The sequence below is a fragment of the Natrix helvetica genome, assembly GCF_964273705.1.
Source record: "Natrix helvetica genome assembly, chromosome: 1".
NCBI lineage: Eukaryota > Metazoa > Chordata > Lepidosauria > Squamata > Natricidae > Natrix > Natrix helvetica.
In genome coordinates this window covers 341,949,700-341,966,959 of record NC_138548.1, presented here as the reverse complement: position 1 = coordinate 341,966,959, position 17,260 = coordinate 341,949,700, and the positions used below count along the sequence as shown (strand labels likewise).

Below are 17,260 nucleotides of genomic sequence, written 5' to 3'. Positions count from 1 at the left end.
TGGTCAGTTGAGTAAAGGCTTATATTATCCTGCCTTCATTCCCATCCCCCTGGAGCTGAAGGGGAGAACTCTTTATTATGTAAAGGGACTGGCTTGGCCTTCTTAATGGCCCATTGATAAAGTGAGGATGGGCAGGAAGCTGCAGGAATTTACTTAGTTTTTAAAATGTGTTTCTCCCTTTTTCACATCCAGGAAAATATAATATTCTGCCTTATCAATATTTCCTAGGATATTTCATTTTTCTGGGAGAGGGCTGGGTGATAACTTCCTACATTACACTCTGAAAAATATGGTATATTGATTTGTTCTTATAGAAATGGCTAGTTTATACTATTAAGGAAAAGTAAAAAAAATGAGGTTCAATGTTAATGCTTTATTCTACTGCAACAGTGTCAGAAGTCAACACTTCCCCCCCTTTTCTTTCTCCCCTTTTCCTTCCCCTGCCCCTCCCCACCGTGATCTTCTATTTGCTTTTGTATTTTATTCTAAAATCTAATAAAATGTTATATATTTTTTTAAAAGCTCAGCTTTCAGGTTAATATAGTGTATAATAGCTAGTAATGGCATCAACATTTCTCAACTTTGGCAGCTTTAAAATGTATGGATATCCCAGAATTCAGAATGAGCCAGCAGTGTGCAGCAGCTGCCAGAAAAGCCAACACAGTTCTAGGCTGCATCAACAGAGGGATAGAATCAAGATCATGTGAAGTGTTAATACCACTTTATAATGCCTTGGTAAGGCCACACATGGAATACTGCATTCAGTTTTGGTCGCCACGATGTAGAAAAGATGTGGAGAGTCTAGAAAGAGTGCAGAGAAGAGCAACAAAGATGATTAGGGGACTGGAGACTAAAACATATGAGGAACGGTTGCAGGAACTAGGTATGTCTAGCTTAAGAGAAAGAAGGACTAGGGGAGACATGATAGCAGTGTTCCAATATCTCAGGGGTTGCCACAAAGAAGAGGGATTCAAGCTATTCTCCAAGGCACCTGAGGACAGAACAAGAAGCAATGGGTGGAAACTAATCAAGGAGAGAAGCAACTTAGAACTGAGGAGAAACTTCCTGACAGTTAGAACAATTAATCAGTGGAACAGCTTGCCTCCAGAAGTTGTGAATGCCCCAACACTGGAAGTCTTTAAGAAGATGTTGGTTAGCCATCTGTCTGAAGTGATGTAGAGTTTCCTGCCTAAGCAAGACCTCCAAGGTCCCTTCCAACTCTGCTATTCTATTCTCTCAGCCCAGCAAAAGGGTCTTAAGCTCTGCTACGACACAGTCCCTGCCTCCCCCAACATTTCAGCCACGCCCACCAGCAACAAATCCACGCCCTCCCCCTTCAGTCATCGGTAAGAGGAGGAGCGGCGGGAGGGCTCTTCCGAGTCCCCCTCCAGGCGGGCTCGCGGGAGGGGGAAGATTCCGTCGCCTTCCAATGGCGTCACCGCCGTCTTTCCGGAAGCGGAAGGAGCCTGGGGATGGCGAAGGCGCTGGGGAAGAGAGTCCGGGGCTTGGGCGGCCCGTGACTCCGGGGGTGCGGATGGCAAGTGCCCGGAACGGCTCCGCCTGTTTGCAGGCCGCTGGCTCCGGAGAGCGCGCCTTGGGCGAGCTGCTGCTGGAGTTTTCGAGGGCGCAATACCGGGCCCGGGAAAGCGGGGGAGCAGCTGGAGCCAGCGCTGCGAGCAGCGGCAATAATAAGGTGAGGGAAGAGGCTTTCGTGGGACTTACTGCATGGCACCCGCCTTCCCAGCATGGCCGTGGATTGGCCTCTTTTAAGATATGGAGGAGGGTCCGGGTGGCACCACGCCTGCATGCAGAGACCCGCCTGGGAAGCCTCTTGCGCGGGACTTTCAACTCCTGCCCTAACAGGAGGGAGAGTGTGTTGCAGCCGGAATAGAATAGAATAGGAATAGGAACAGAATAAGGAATAGAAGATAATAGGAATAGAATAGAATAAGGAATAAAATAGAATAGAATGAGGAATAGAATAGAATAAGGAATAGAATGAGGAATAGAATAAGAAATAGAATAGAATAAGTAATGGAAAAGAATAAGGAATGGAATAGGAATAGAATAAGGAATATAATAGAATAGAATAAGGAATATAATAGAATAGAATGAGGAATATAATAGAATAAGAAATAGAATAGAATAAGGAATAGAATAAGAAATAGAATAGAATAGGAATAGAATAAGGAATAGAATAGAATAAGGAATAGAATGAGGACTAGAATAGAATAAGGAATGGAATAGAATAGAATAATACAACACAATACAATACAATAGCAGAGTTGGAAGGGACCTTGGAGGTCTTCTAGTCCAACCCCCTGCTTAGGCAGGAAACCCTATACTGTTTCAGACAAATGGCTATCCAACATCTTCTTAAAGACTTCCAGTGTTGGGGCATTCGCAGCTTCTGGAGGCAAGATGTTCCACTGATTAATTGTTCTAACTGACAGGAAGTTTCTCCTCAGTTCTAAGTTGATTCTCTCCTTGATTAGTTTCCACCCATTGCTTCTTGTTCTACCCTCAGGTGCCTTGGAAAATAGTTTGACTTCCTCTTCTTTGTGGCAACCCCTGAGATATTGGAATACTGCTATCATGTCTCCCCTAGTCCTTCTTTCTATTAAACTAGACATACCCAGTTCCTGAATAAGGAATAGAATAGAATAAGGAATAGAATAGAATAAGGAATAGAATAGGAATAGAATAAGAATAGAATAGGAATAGAATAAGGAATGGAATAGAATAGAATAGGAATAGAATAAGGAATAGAGTAGAGTAGAATAAGGAATAGAATAGAATAAGGAAGAGAATAGAGTAGAGTAGAATAAAGAATAGAATGGGATGGGAATGGAATAGAATAGAATAAGGAATAGAATAGAATAGGAATAGGAATTGAATTTAATTCTTTAATGGCCAAGTGTGATTGGACACACAAGGAATTTGTCTTTGGCGCATATGCTCTCAGTATATATAAAAAGACAAGATACATTCATCAAGAATTATAAAGTGCAACATTTAATGAAAGTCATAGGGTACAAATAACTTATCAGGAAACAATATCAATATAAATAGTAAGGATACAAGCAACAAAGTTACAGTCATGCAGTCATAAGTGGGAGGAGATGGGTGATAGGAAGGCTGAGAAGATTAATAATAATAGTAATGCAGCCTTAGTGGATGGTTTGACAGTGGTTAGGGAATTATTTGTTTAGCAGAGTGATGGGGAAAAACTTTTCATGTGTCTAGTTGTCTGGGTGTGCAGTGCTCTATAGCGTCATTTTGAGGGTAGAGTTGAAACTGGAGCTGTGAAACAGCCTTTTAAGGTCAAAGAAATATATGGAGTGTTTTTAAGTTTGAGCATTTAAGCATGGTTTGCGCAGCGTGAAGCCCATCCTGGGGGTCTGCATGTTTGCATGTCTATTAAAGAAGTGGCCTCTTATTTGTATCACATGTTCCCTATACAGGGAGTCCTGGAGTTGAAACTGCAACCAAGCCCAACATTTATGTTGCTAAGTGAAACATTTATGAAGTGAATTTTGCCCCATTTTAAGACCAGTCGTTAAAGTGAATCCTTGCAGTTGTCAGTAACATGGTTAAGTGAATCTGGCTTGCCCATTGACTTTGCTTGTCAGGAGATTGCAAAAGGTGATTACATGGCCCTGGGACACTGCAACTGCCATAAATACATGCCAGTTGTCAAGCATCTGAATTTTGATCAGGTGACTGTGGGGATGCTTGCAATGGTCTTCAGTGTGAAAAATGATCATAACCCAACTTTTTCAGTGGCATCGTAACTTTGAACAGTCACTAAACGAACTGTTGTAAGTTGAGGACTACCTGAAGAAAGCTGCTCTCATGTTCTGCTGTTCTGTTTTTTTAAAGGAGTTTTTGCATGAAATTTGTGTGGTGTTTTTTTTAATGCTTCTTGAAAAAAATTAGAGAACTGAAAACCAGCTGCGAAATTTTGTGTTGTATGAAGTAATGGACATTGTTCCCTAATATTTCTAGGAAAATTATTACAGCTTTTGCGTAATGACCACTTCTATTTAAAAGCTCCCTTGCCAAACTTGCCAATAAAGTTTAGCTTTTTGAATGATAAGCATTTCAAATGAATGCTACTCTATGAACAAATATGGCTACTACCTTGCAAATCCATGGGATAAATGCTAGCTGCTTAGAATATCTCTTGTTTGGATTTTTTTGTATTTTAATTTGGTGTTAAATATCAATGTTACTTCTTTTTGGGGTTATTGAGCTTCTAAAGTTGAGGCTATTGTATTTGAATTTATAAATACTTTTATGAGGTGTGCAACATTAACATTTGTTTGCTTCTCACCCATATAGGTAGAACACATTGAAAAATGTTGCCTTGAATTGTTCAGTAAGGATTATTGCTATAGCCTGATCCACAATGTGAATGGTGAAATCTGCAGTCATTACCCACGTCTGATGGTCATTTTGGAATATGAGAGCAGCGACCGAGAAAGACACACGTAAGTTGTGAATGCCCTGGGAAGACTGTGTATTTAATATCTAAATTAAATATTTTTGTGGAAAATGTACTTGCCAATCACCAAGTAGAAATAAATATGTGGACATAAATCTGAACAATGTTAACAGTTGTATTGATTGATTGTGGTCAAGATTATTTTGTGCTGTTAGTGTCTTTATTATGAGGGTGCTTTCCTTAACTCAGCTTCACAAACCTCTGAGGAAACCTTCTGCACAGCTATTGTACTTCTTCCTGTGATTGGAATCCCTTTGATTTGGTGATTAAATAGTTCACTTGCCTAGCAAAGTAAACGAAGAAGGTTGAGACAGCACTGTTGAAGAGGCTGGTGTACCAGAACCAATCCTGAACTTAGTAGGATTAATTTTTATTAATCAGCTAAACAGTTAATATTGTGGCTCATTTGATTCACTGGAGGTCTCAAGAAAAGATTGGACAGCTATTTGTCTGGAAAGGTATAAGGACTCCTGTCTTGGGCGAGGGGGTTGGACTAGAAGACCTTCAAGGTCCCTTCCAGCCCTAGGATTCAGTGAAACATCCTATATAGTAATGCTGTTTTCCTGTTGGAAACTGCAAATCTTGAATCATATGAAATAAAAATGCTTTGTATTGTATCTTGTCAGAAATACCGGTGAGCGTGTGTAAATGCTGGGCTATATCAGAAAGAATTGGATAATCCCATACAATAGACCATGAATCTTACTAGCAAACTGTTCACGCAAACTTTTACACACTAAAAAAAGGATGCATTTTTATTTAATAGGGTTTAGTGTGGCTGATTACATTCATGTTGTGTATGATGTTATTTTGAAAATCTCTTGAAACTCAATAGCGGGCACTGAAGTGTCATAGCGAGTATGGAACTTCTGATTTATTGCTATAGGTGACCAAGCAAGTTGTTGTTTACAACTCTAATTCAGGCTGTTCCATGCATGGGTCACAAGTCCTAAAGCGCATGACATTTCATGTGATAGCTACGTAGAAAATCTGTTAGATGATTTATGTCCAGAGTTGAATGCTAGAAAGAGTAGGCCTGATTATGTTCCACCCATTTCTCCTTTCTGATAACTCCACTCTACTCTGAAACTCATCAGCTTTCTGCTTTAATTCCCTTTTTTGCAAGTAAGTCACAAATTTGAATAATCACTAACCATCTGGTTGTAAGTCGAGGATTACCTGAATTCTTCCTTTTATGGTTGAATATCAAGATGAGGGCAGTGACAAAGGTTTTGTTTATAGCTTCATATACTTTTCTTTCCTAGGTGCTACATCAGTATGTAGTCTCTGTACTAAACACATTCAGTAATACTTCATTCTGCAGTGACATTCTTTTCTATATTTCTTCATTCTTCTGTTTGGAACTGCAAATTTCTCTTTTTTGATCTTCTGTGAAAGTACAAAGTATCTACAAATCAGTGGTGGGTTGAAGGAGATACGTCCCGGTACGGGCGTACCGGAGCCTGCCCGGAGTTCCGGGTACCGTTCCAGTATGGTGCTCCGGAGGGCCCACCCGGCTGCCCGAGCTCCTTACCTTAAGCCTACAGTGCTTACGCGCATGGTGCATACAGCGCCTGCGTAACGCTCTGCTGGGCAGCTGGAGCATCGTGGAGGCTTGCGGAGGTGTCACAGGCAGGTACGATACATGCGTGTGTTGTGCGCGTCCATGTTGCCGATGCCGGGCCTGTTCCAACCGTACTGGTTGGAACGGGATCCGGAACCCACCACTGCTACAAATTTTCCTCAAATGCAGCAGTGGTTTATTGTGGTTTTTAAAAATATATCCATCAGTGGAAGGGTATTTCCCTTGTTCCCTGTGAATGCTTTCTGTGCCTGAGTGTCTTTTGGTATTGTTTTTGCCTGTCTTTAGTTAATTTAGAGCCAAGAGAAGTAGTGACTTAGATAAAATGCCCAATTAGATTTATTCGATAAAACAAAAGTTCAGCAGTTGGTAATCCTTTGGCCAAAGAATTAGCTTTTCCAGATATTAGATCTCTGTTCTGCTTTTTTTGGGGGGAAGCAATAAGAGGAAATTGGTACTAGAATTAAGTGATACAATAAAAGCAATCATTTTTATTTTATGCTTGCAGAAAAATGATGCATCCTTCAAACACAAGTCTACAACTTAAAGTCTATATTTCTTTCTCCTTCACTTCTCTTTCTTTTGGATTATATATTTTGCTGCCCTGCCTCAGTCCTAATAGCTAATCCTGAAGGAGAAGGATAATGTATCGATCTTCCTAGAACAAATCATAGGGAACATTTGCATAAATCTGCTTCAAGACAATCTAGTGCCATGGTTTGTATTAAAGTAACTTGCTTCAGTCATGGGTACTGCCCAATCCCAGAGAATAAACAAACAATGATTAATTCCTAGCATCCGGACACTGAGCTGAGTGGTAACACCAGCAGAACAAACCAGAACTGATTCTCCAGCAACTCTGTTGTTTCTGGTTGGATTGCATCTCCCCCACCTGCAGATAACTTAAGATGCCCTTCCCCCCTCTGCCATGTATAGTGGCAGTATTTTTTTTAAGAGGCTCTGCCAGCAAGCTGCTCACTCAATAGTAGCCTTTAGTTGCAGTAGAAGGAAATGGGCTGATTGCTGTCAGCAGTTATTTATATGCTTACCTCTTTTACCCCTAATTAGCATAAGCCAAACCTGGGTGTGTTGTGAGTACCCACTCCTAGTGGCTTGGAAAGATGCCCTTGAGTCAAGTTCCACTGATGGCTTCATCCAGTGACAGGTGGTCTGTCATTGGCTTCTTAAAAGTCCCAGTCTAGGATATCCAGTCTGTCTTACATCCAAATATTGAACAGGTTTGATCCTGTTTAGCTTTCCAGATCAACCCCTGTATCCTTTCCCCCCCCCAAAGTAGAATGGCTGGGCCTAGGGATGAGTTCTAGTGCATGGCAATGGGATATACTGATTAGTTTGACCTTCCGCAGGGAATGGGCTACAGATAGTCCTTGTTTTACAACAGACCACCCCAAAGGTTGGTTGACCCAGTTCTGACAGCCGCTCCCCTTCCTCCTATGATCACATTAACCAATTCGAGTGCTCGGCAGCCGGTCCACACTTCGGCCATTTGTAGATTGCAACTTATGTCTTTTTTGTTGAAAACCGGCATTTACTTTGATTTTTTGGCAAAAACACCCCTCCATAGTGGGCAGTGGTTTCGCTTAACAACCATCATGGTCGCTTTAACAACTGAAGCAAAAAAGTTCATAAAAATGGGTCCAGTTACATGGTGACCTGCTTTATGACTGTCATACACACACACACACACACACACACACACAAACACACACACACCAGATATTTTCTGGCTGAAGGCAAGAATGAGGGAAGGATTTCGTATTCAGAAGTTACTTAAATTAACATTAAAAAAAACAAACCCTTCCATAGTGGACCCGCTGATAATGCGGTCTCTCATGTCTTTATCACTTGGGAACAACAGCTATACTTTCCTTAAACTCAACAACCGCATCACTTAGTAACGTAAGTTGCCGTCCCAATTGTGCCCTACCCGTTACTGCAAACCCACTCTGCCAATTAAAATCCATAATTATCCTTGTATAAATGACTTCTGTGCCAACCTACATTTATTTATTTATTTGGACAATTGGAAATAAGGAGGAATTTCCTGAACAGTTTTAATCAATGGAACAGCTTGTCTCCCTACGTTGTGGGTGCTCCATCACTGGAGGTCTTCAATAAAAGATTGGACAGCTCTTTGTCTGGGAAGGTGCTTCTAGACCGCCCCCTCTCCCAAAAGGTATAAGGACTCCTGCCTTGGGCGGGGTTGGACTAGATGACCTTTAAGGTCCCTTCCAGCCGTAGGATTCTGTGATTCTGTGAAGTAGATTATCCACACAGTATTGCCTCACACTGTGCTGCATCCCGTTCTATTTGCATATATCTGAATAAGAGAACTGGATTGTCCCAGCTCCTTGTGGGCTGAGATGACATCTGGCTGATAAATGCCTAAACAGGGCAGAGGAGATTGTACAAGACATCGGAATAGTGCATTTTTCTGAAGCCTGGAGCATATCATCCACCACCAATCACTCTTGGTTGCTCAACAGAGAAACACTGGTGAAGCAGGGACAGCAGCGCCTGCATTTTCTGTGTCACATGACAAAAATACATCTTCCTCCCCCTGTCCTTACCACTTTCTATAGAGGGACGATCAGGAGCATCCTATCATATTGCCGTCTGGTTTGGAAGCATTACTGCTTCAGACAGGAAGGTGGTGGGGAGAGTGGTGAGGATGGCAGTTGCATATAGCATCAACCTTGTGAATTCTCAAGTTATTTTTATATGTGTGTGTGCATGTATATGTATATGTATATATATGTGTGTGTATGTATGTATATGTCAGGTTTCTGAAAGATTCCCTAATTGATTCATGAGCCTCCAGCCAAGTTTCAAAAGAAAACCAGTCATTTATTAGGAGCAACATTTTGGCAGTACCATATCGCAGTCAGATCTTAGCCTCATTTGGATTACAGCTGAACTTTACCCCTGTTTCTTCCCTTCCCTCAATCTGTGTCATAAATCACATTCTCCAATGCAGTGCACCCCTCACAAGCCTGCTGTAGTAATTTGAGATCCGACACTAGCTGAAGATATGCGTGGAATGTGCTCTTCCCCTTTCCTCCCCATGGCAACTTTATGAGTTGACTGGGTGGGTGGGTGGCATGTGTATATGTGTGTGATATATGTGTACACTTTTGAGAGAAGGCAACAGAATTTCATTTTTAATGTGTGCCAGTGTGCTGACAGTAAAAAAAATGGCAATAAAAGTTATCTATCCGTAATGGCTGAGCTCCTGGAAATGATAGAAGTTGTAATCCAGAATACCTGGAGTTCACCAGGTTGGAGGAGTTTGTTCTGTACCTTTATTTTTAGTGTCTTGGCTTCAGAATTCTGGTAACTCTTTTACGACAGCTGTGATAGGACTATTAAGCATCTTCTTGTGTTGAAGGAATCATCGCTTTCTTGCTCCTTGAGTGTCTTGATATATTAATTGAACACAGGTTATAGGTTGAGATAACAAGCTTAGTCATTTTCTTCTGTGTTTTTAGATTGTTCTCTCCCCCCCCGCCGTCCCGTCAACTCTTGGCAGAGGCTGACAATGGAGTAGTTGTGTGGCCATACGACATGACTTTTATCACACAACTTTACTGCTGGTTGGATGGATATATGAACTGTACAGTCATAGAATAGTCTTTAGGATATTCAAACATAGCTGGCAATGCTTGCTCTACGCTCATGCTTTTTAATACCTGTAATACTATAATTTATGTATCCAAAGGCTTGGGTCATCATAGCAATGTCATGGCTTGTAGAGGCTTTTAAAATTGACTGGGGAGCTTAATGGAGTTGGCATTAAACCATAAAAAACCTAAGAAGAATAACTTTGGATCATCTCAAAGTTCAGTGTACGTAGTTTAGAATTCTCTTCTCCCTGTGGCCAACCTGAAATGTCCAAGCAAATCAGAAGTCACCTTAGTTCATGTTCCCAAGCAACTAGGATCAGGAGGCATACTCCAACACTAGAGAAACTGTAGAGCAGTCATAACAAAAGGCCTTGAGAGATGAATGAAGGCAAAACCTTTATCCTCTTGGAAAACCATCCAAAACAATAACCGTATGTTGTGACAGTAAATTCCAGAGTAAGATGATGCACCATGCTCAGAAACACAACTTTCTATGGGGTCCTTAATCCTCTCTGAGCTTGGTGGTTTTCTTGCAGATGTTTTCGTTACCAAACTTGGTCACATCAGGGCACTGATGTCACAAGTGCTAATGATATCTCATTTGGTAACAAAACATCTGCAAGAAAACTACCAAGCTCAGAGAGCATTAAGGACCCCATAGAAAGGTGTGTTTCTGAGCATGGTAAGCCCAGAAAACACCAATGACCTCACAGTTCAATCCTCAGCTACACTCTTCTGTCAGTAAACCACTTTCTTTCTGTCCCAAACCTCTACCTGATATGATTCATCTTCATATCAGATGAATCCCACATCTAGTGTTTTCAGAAAAGAGAGAAAATTTTCTTCCTGTCTTTGACACCTCTATCTATTCTACCTTACCTTAACAAACAAAAAAACCTAAGTTGTAAATGGGATGTTACTCACTAGGGCCTTAATATAATATTGGATGTGTAGTGACTAGAAAAACGCACAGAACTCTAGAAACATTATGAGGTTCATTTTTCCACTTCTTTCCTAATACTTTGCAGTGCAAAATGTGCCCTTTTTTCAGAGTTGTCACTTACAAGTCACAACAAACTGTATGTTGGAGGAACAATCCAAGAGACGCCAGTATTTCTCAATCTTAGCAACTTGAAGATGTATGGACTTCAAGTCCCAGAACTCACCAGTCAGAATGCTGGCAGAGGAATTTTGGGAGTTAGTCCAGACATCTTCAGGATACTAAGATTGAGAAACGCCACTTTAGGTTGAAAAACGGTGGACTTCTTTGTGTCTCTAGAAACCGCAAATTCAAAAGGACTGGTATTCTTGGCATCTCTAGGCCTTGCAGGTGGCTTGTCTGCCTCTTTTACCACAGCAGGGTGAAAAATTGCAGCTGTGCTGTTTGAAATGCTCCACAACTAATATTTTTTTCAAATATTGATGTCAGTTTTTGCAGGAAAACACTAGACCTCTACACTTAGAGATTGAAAGTTGAACTTCACCTAACAAATGTTGATTTATACATGCATATATTGCCTTTCTGTGGAGGCATCTAAAAAGATATGTAATTAAAATATTTTTTTAAAAAAAGAACTGTTTCCCGATGAAGGGGGGGGGGGGGAACCATGTGTTAGTAGCCAATCCTTTTTCTTAGAGTCTATCCAACATTTCACAAAAGAGGAGGCAAGTTTTTGAAATTTTAAATCATGTAGAACTAGCTGCAACACGATGTAAAGAAAACACACACCAAATTTTCTCAGTTCCGCAATTGCTGTTTGTTCCATGCTTTGAAGCCAAACTTGTATATCTAGCCTGAAGAGAAGTGAAAGAGGAACTGGCCAGATATTTCTCTGAAGCCACTTTAATGGCCCTCTAGGAATGGCTGGTGCATTTCCAAGTGTAATTTAGAGTGCTAAGTTGCAACTTTATGTAAACCTAATGGCTTGGCACTACAATGCATTGCAAGGCTGCCTCCAGGGACTAGAACAGTGTTTCCTATCCTCTTTAAAGTGTGTGGATTTCAACTCCCAGGTTCCACTAATCCCGGGAAATTCCTGGGAAAGTTGAAGTCCACACACCTCAAAGTTGCTGAGGTTAAGAAACCACTGTTACAGAATGTACTTTAATTTTTTTAAATAATCCCACAGACCAAAGTATCTCCGCCAAGGACTAAAGAAGAGGGTTCTTCCTGACCCAAATCATAGCAACATGTAGCATATAAATAATCACCCAACAAGCTGTCATAGTCAATCTGAACTTTGCTTCCACTCCAATATCTTACCTAAACCAGAGAAAGGGCTGAATGTACTTTTAATGTGTTGCTGGCTGCCCAGAGTGGCCCTATAAATTGATTCCATAAATTGAATAAAATATTAAAAATATTTATATCCCTTGAATAAGAATAAATGATTAAGTGCATTCTTATTATGACCCCTGGGGAGCAATCAGTCAGTTCTTCGGCCTTTTCTAACAGTTGGACAAATTTCTGTGTTGCTTCTGTGCGGTCAGTAGAAGGAAACATTCATTTCAGCCAGTTGTGCAGGCCAATTTCAAGACAAACGGTTGAATTCAAAATTCTGATGATGGTAAATACTCTGTTAGTGGATCAAGTTCCCTCATACAGCTTGCTTCCAGAGGTTGTGAATGCCCCAACACTGGGAGTCTTTAAGAAGATGTTGGATAGCCATCTGTCTGAAACGGTATAGAGTTTCCTGCCTAGGCAGGGGGTTGGACTAGAAGACCTCCAAGGTCCCTTCCAACTCTGTAATTGTATTGTATTGTATAGTATTGTATTGTAATGTATTGTAATGTATTGTATTGTATTGTATATGTGAATTTGGGAGAATTGAAGACTGCAAAAAAAGTTTCATTTCTGAGTTGGATTTAGTCGAGAGTGAGATTAGAATTATATAGCAGTGATGGAGAACCTTTTTCGGCTCAGGTGCCAAAAGCACACACATGCGCGCTATTGCATGCAAGCATGACCCCCTGCCCCGCACATGCGCGCATGGCTTTCTTGGAACCTGGGGAGGGTGAAACGGCCCCTCTGGAGACCGGAAACGGCCCATTTTCCAACTTCTGGTGGGCCTGGTAGGTCCGTTTTTCATCCTCCCCAGTCTCCAGAGGCTTTCTTGGAGCCCGGGGACAGCAAAAACAGCCCAACACGCAAACCAGAAGTTTGGGAACGGACTTCCGGCTTGCCCGTTGGACCATTTTTCTCCCTCCAGAGGCTTCAGGAGGCTTCCCAGAAGCCTCCGAAGGGTGAAAAACAGCCAAAAATCAAGGCCAAAAATTAGCTGGCATGACTGGAGCTGACAGGGCAACGCTTTGCATGCCCTCAGAAATGGCTCCGCTTGCCACCTGTGGCACATGTGCTGTAGGTTCACCATCACGGAATATGTAGCATACAGTTATTGCACAGCCTTAAATCTGATTTCATTGAGAGTTTGTCAGGTGTCCAGGATTCCCTCTGTGTTATCCAGATTAACCAGAGTAAGTAACATCTTTGTTTATTCTAAGGTTTTCGGAGCCATTTGTGAGATTTGTTTCTGTGTCTGGTGCACACTGCTGGCTCATATTTAAATGGTTGTCCACTAGGACTCCATTTGAAACACCGTCTTTTATTTCTGAAACACGCAAGGGGTGACACCAGGCAACTCATTCCGACATCATTTTTCCTTGATTAAACTTCCATGCTGAAGAAGATGCAAACGTTTCCTTCAATGTCAGCCTTTGGGGCCCCCAGTCCTTTGTGCAGGGAAAAGAACGTGATTTCAAAAGACAGCATGGTATAGTTTAAAAGTGGTTAAAAGTGATTTTGGGAGCCCTGCTGCCTTGTCCCTTGAACATTCACAGCCCTGAACATTTCGACCTCTTCTGTTGAACCTGATGAGCAGAATTATTTATGTCATTTTCCATTTTTATCCTGCTTTCTGACAAGACCTGGAGAAGTGTAGAAGCAACATCCTTGTATCACCAAAATCTACTTTTCTTCAATTATTTTGTAATGTGGTTTGCAGTTCCAAAAATAGGCATGTCAGAAGAAAGCCTGTGTAAAAAGGGAACCTTTTCAGAGGAATGTGTACATATATTTTCATTTTTAAATGGATTTAAGCTGGGGGTGGGGATAAAACTAGTTAGAGTTGTGGCCTGCCAGTGGAGCTAGCAGCAGATTCAGACAGTGAGGAGGGTTGGGGAGGAACCTGGGGCAGTCCTGGAGACTGGGGAAGGCTCTGATGAGGGCTCTGTGTTGGAGGCAGAGAGGGGGCCAGGGCCATATGCCAGTTATCAGCTGCCTTCAGAGTCAGACATCAGTGAGGCAGAGGAACAGCGGGAGCCTTTTCCCAGTGTGTGCATGTGCAGAGTTACCAGACGAAGGGAACAGCTAAAGAACAGGGATCGACTTGGGAGTAAGGCCACAGGTGGACCATGAATGGCCCCTCCCAGAGGAAATAAAAGAGTAGCGAAAGGGGAGTGGAGTTTGCAGGAGACAATTAGTTTGCTTAATTGGTTTGTGACTCTCAGCGACTCCTTGCCAAGTTTTGAAGATTTCGGCCTGGCAGCTCTCCAAGCCAGATAAGGTCTGTGAGTGTAAATCCTCCCTTGAAAGACTTTACTGGATGTGAATGAGCAGAATTCACAGTACATTAATAAAAGGGTTTTTTGTCGGAACAAGGAGTTTGTTTCATGTCTTGAGAAGCCTAGGTCAGAACAGCTATGTGAAAACAAACTTTAAAATATTGCCTTTCCCTTTTGAGGCCAGAATATGCTTGTACACTTCTGTAACATAACCTGCACTTCTGATGGGGTGCCTCTCTTATGGCCACAAAGTTTGCAAAAGCAGGAGGTTGTTTCGCAAAGCGAGTCCTTCTCTCCCTTCTCTCAAACTATTGGCCTCAGAAGGGACAAACCAAAGCAGCCAAGTTATGGAAGGCTGATGATGCCAAATGCCCAGGTAGGAATTTGCATGCCTCCACATGACGCATCCCTCCTCATTCCAAAGGCTGCCCGTACAACTAATGAACTGATTTGCTCCCCACAGGTTTGAAAGCACCGTCCAGATTAGCAAGCTGCAAGACCTGATCCACCGCAGTAAAATGGCTCGATGTAGAGGCCGGTTTGTCTGCCCCGTTATCCTCTACAAGGGCAAGGTAAAGCTGTGCGTATCCTGTACACCTTTCCTAGATCGCTTCCAGGGTGGATAAAAATCTGATTTTTTTTTATTTAAATCAGATTTTTTTATTTAAATCGGATTTTGTGATTTAAATCGGATTTTGTGATTTAAATCAAATTTATTTTAATAAAATACTTTTGGAGTAAAAATCTATCTAAAGATCATTTTCTATTTAAGATACATTAATAATTTAGTTTATTCAGAATGAAAGGGAGTTTAGTTATGTAGCGTGAGGCTGTATATTCTGCAATATAGGGACTGTTGGTGAGTCAGCAGTTGGTCAGAGGAAGAGCCGTTGTGGGACAGAGATGACAGTTGCTCTTTAAAAAGGATTTAAACCGACTTGATTTAAATCGAATCCACCCTGATGGCTTCTGTCTTTCGAGAGATGGGTCATGGCAGCCTTTGCAGGACTGACTATGAGGAGGCCTGAAAATTAGCCAGGAACTTCTGTGTGTGTGAGAGACCTTCCTGCTTCTTCTCATCACCTGGAGATGCCCTCAGAGAGGCAGAAGGCCCTTTTCTCACTTTAAGCCTTCAGCTTGTCACAATTTGGTGGTGGGACACATGGAGGGGTTTTATTGGGGATGGATCAGTCAGGATGCTTTTTTGGTGTTTTGTTTTAGAAGACCTACATCAAGTGGCCCAGACCTTTTCCTTACTTGTTAACATTTGCTGCCTTTACTGAAGGAGCAAATCCTTGTCAAGGAGCCTTTCATATTTATTTATAACTTCCTTAATTAACCTCATCGCATTCTGAGCTTGGACCTTTCCCTGGCACTCTCCTTGCAGTTCTGGGCTTCCGCTCTGTACTCTGTACCTTTGTGACCTGTCCTGTTTCCCATTTCTCCTCCATGGATCTTCTTTTCTGTGCTCAGATTTTAAAGATAAGCTTTTTGGTGGTGTAGCCACATTGTGGCTCCCCCCCCCCCTCCCTCAGTGGTGTTCCATTTTGTTCCATGCTAGAATTGTTTGCTTGTGTAATTATAATGAAGATAGTCCTCGACTTACGTACGCCATTGGGCTCAGAAATAAGCTGTTATGGTTGTAAGTTGAGGGATCCACGTGTGATCATGTGACCAGGAGGGAGCAGTGCAATGTGACCATTTAAAATGGCCAGGGGGTGCTTTATAGGCTGTAAAGCACCACTTTCGTGACCGTTGTAAATGTGAACAATCCTTAAGCGACTGGCCATAAGTTGAGGATCACCTATATCATCTTCTTTAGAAACTTCCACTCAGCTTCAACCCCTTTTCCCATTAGATTTTCATCCCTTGATATTGTATCTTTTCCCACAGGTGCTTTTTATAAGAGGCACCTGGACTTTCTGCTTTTTCTCTGAGGTTTTCTTCAAAGAAAAAAAACCAGAAAGTCCAGTTGCCTCATGAAAAAAACAACCCACTTTTGGGACAACCATGGCCTGGATGACTGAGAATCTCCATAGACTTGAGATCTTATTTATCATTGCTCCAGAGTTGGTTAAAATCCTTCTAAAGTGCAAAAGACTTGTCTGAATATAGTTACCAGATTTAGGGTAGCTTCTTCTTACAAAAGTAAGAACTTTAGTACTACTTTTTCCCAACATTCCCGCTGTTTCTTAAATGAGATCATCTTCATTAAAGATAATGAGTTGATAAGCATGAAGAGAGCACTGTTAAGAGAGATTGCGTGGGAGAATGAGAAGGAAGTGCGGGAACTCTGCACTGGGGTTACTGTAGTAAGGAATGAAACCTGTGTTGTAAACTCTGCAACCATCTAGCAAGAAGGCTCCAGAGCAAAATTAGAATGGAATGGAATAGAATAGAATAGAATAGCAAAGCTGGAAGGGACCATGGAGGTCTTCTAGTCCAACCCCATGCTCAGGCAGGAAACTATACCATTTCAGACAAATTGGCCAAGTGTGGTTGGACACACAAGGAATTTATCTTCGGCCCATAAGCTCTCAGTGTACATAAAAGAAAAGATACATTCATCAAGAATCATAAGGTACAGCACTTAATGATAGTCATAGGGTACAAATAAGCAGTCAGGAAACAAGCAATATAAATATAAATCGTAAGGATACAAGCGACAAAGTTACAGTCCTGCAGTCATAAGTGGGAGGAGATGGGTGATAGGAACGATGAGCAGACTAATAGTAATAGTAATGCAGCCTTAGTGAATGATTTGACAGAGGTGAGGGAATTATTTGTTTAGCAGAGTGATGGCGTTTGGGGAAAAAACTGTTCTTATGTCTATTGTCTTGATGTGCAATGCTCTATAGTGTCATTTTGAGGGTAGGAGTTGAAACAATTTTTGTTCAGGACGCAAGGGGTCTGTAAATATTTTCACAGCTCTCTTTTTGACTCATGCTTGTTTGTTTGTTTGTTTGT

The 17,260-nt window shown here is 41.6% G+C and overlaps 1 protein-coding gene across 2 annotated transcripts in view; it reads left to right on the top strand.

Annotated features, from left to right (window-relative positions):
* The first annotated feature begins 1,370 nt into the window (after positions 1–1,370).
* The window catches only part of MTMR14 (myotubularin related protein 14), a 136,184-nt gene continuing 120,294 nt past the window's right edge, over positions 1,371–17,260 (top strand). For both annotated transcript variants that reach the window (XM_081945171.1, XM_081945170.1), the window contains exons 1-3: positions 1,371–1,693; positions 4,345–4,493; positions 14,757–14,865. In XM_081945171.1, the coding sequence (XP_081801297.1) occupies positions 1,430–1,693; positions 4,345–4,493; positions 14,757–14,865 (522 nt within the window). In that variant the 5' untranslated portion in view covers positions 1,371–1,429. The remainder of the gene's footprint in view (positions 1,694–4,344; positions 4,494–14,756; positions 14,866–17,260) is intronic.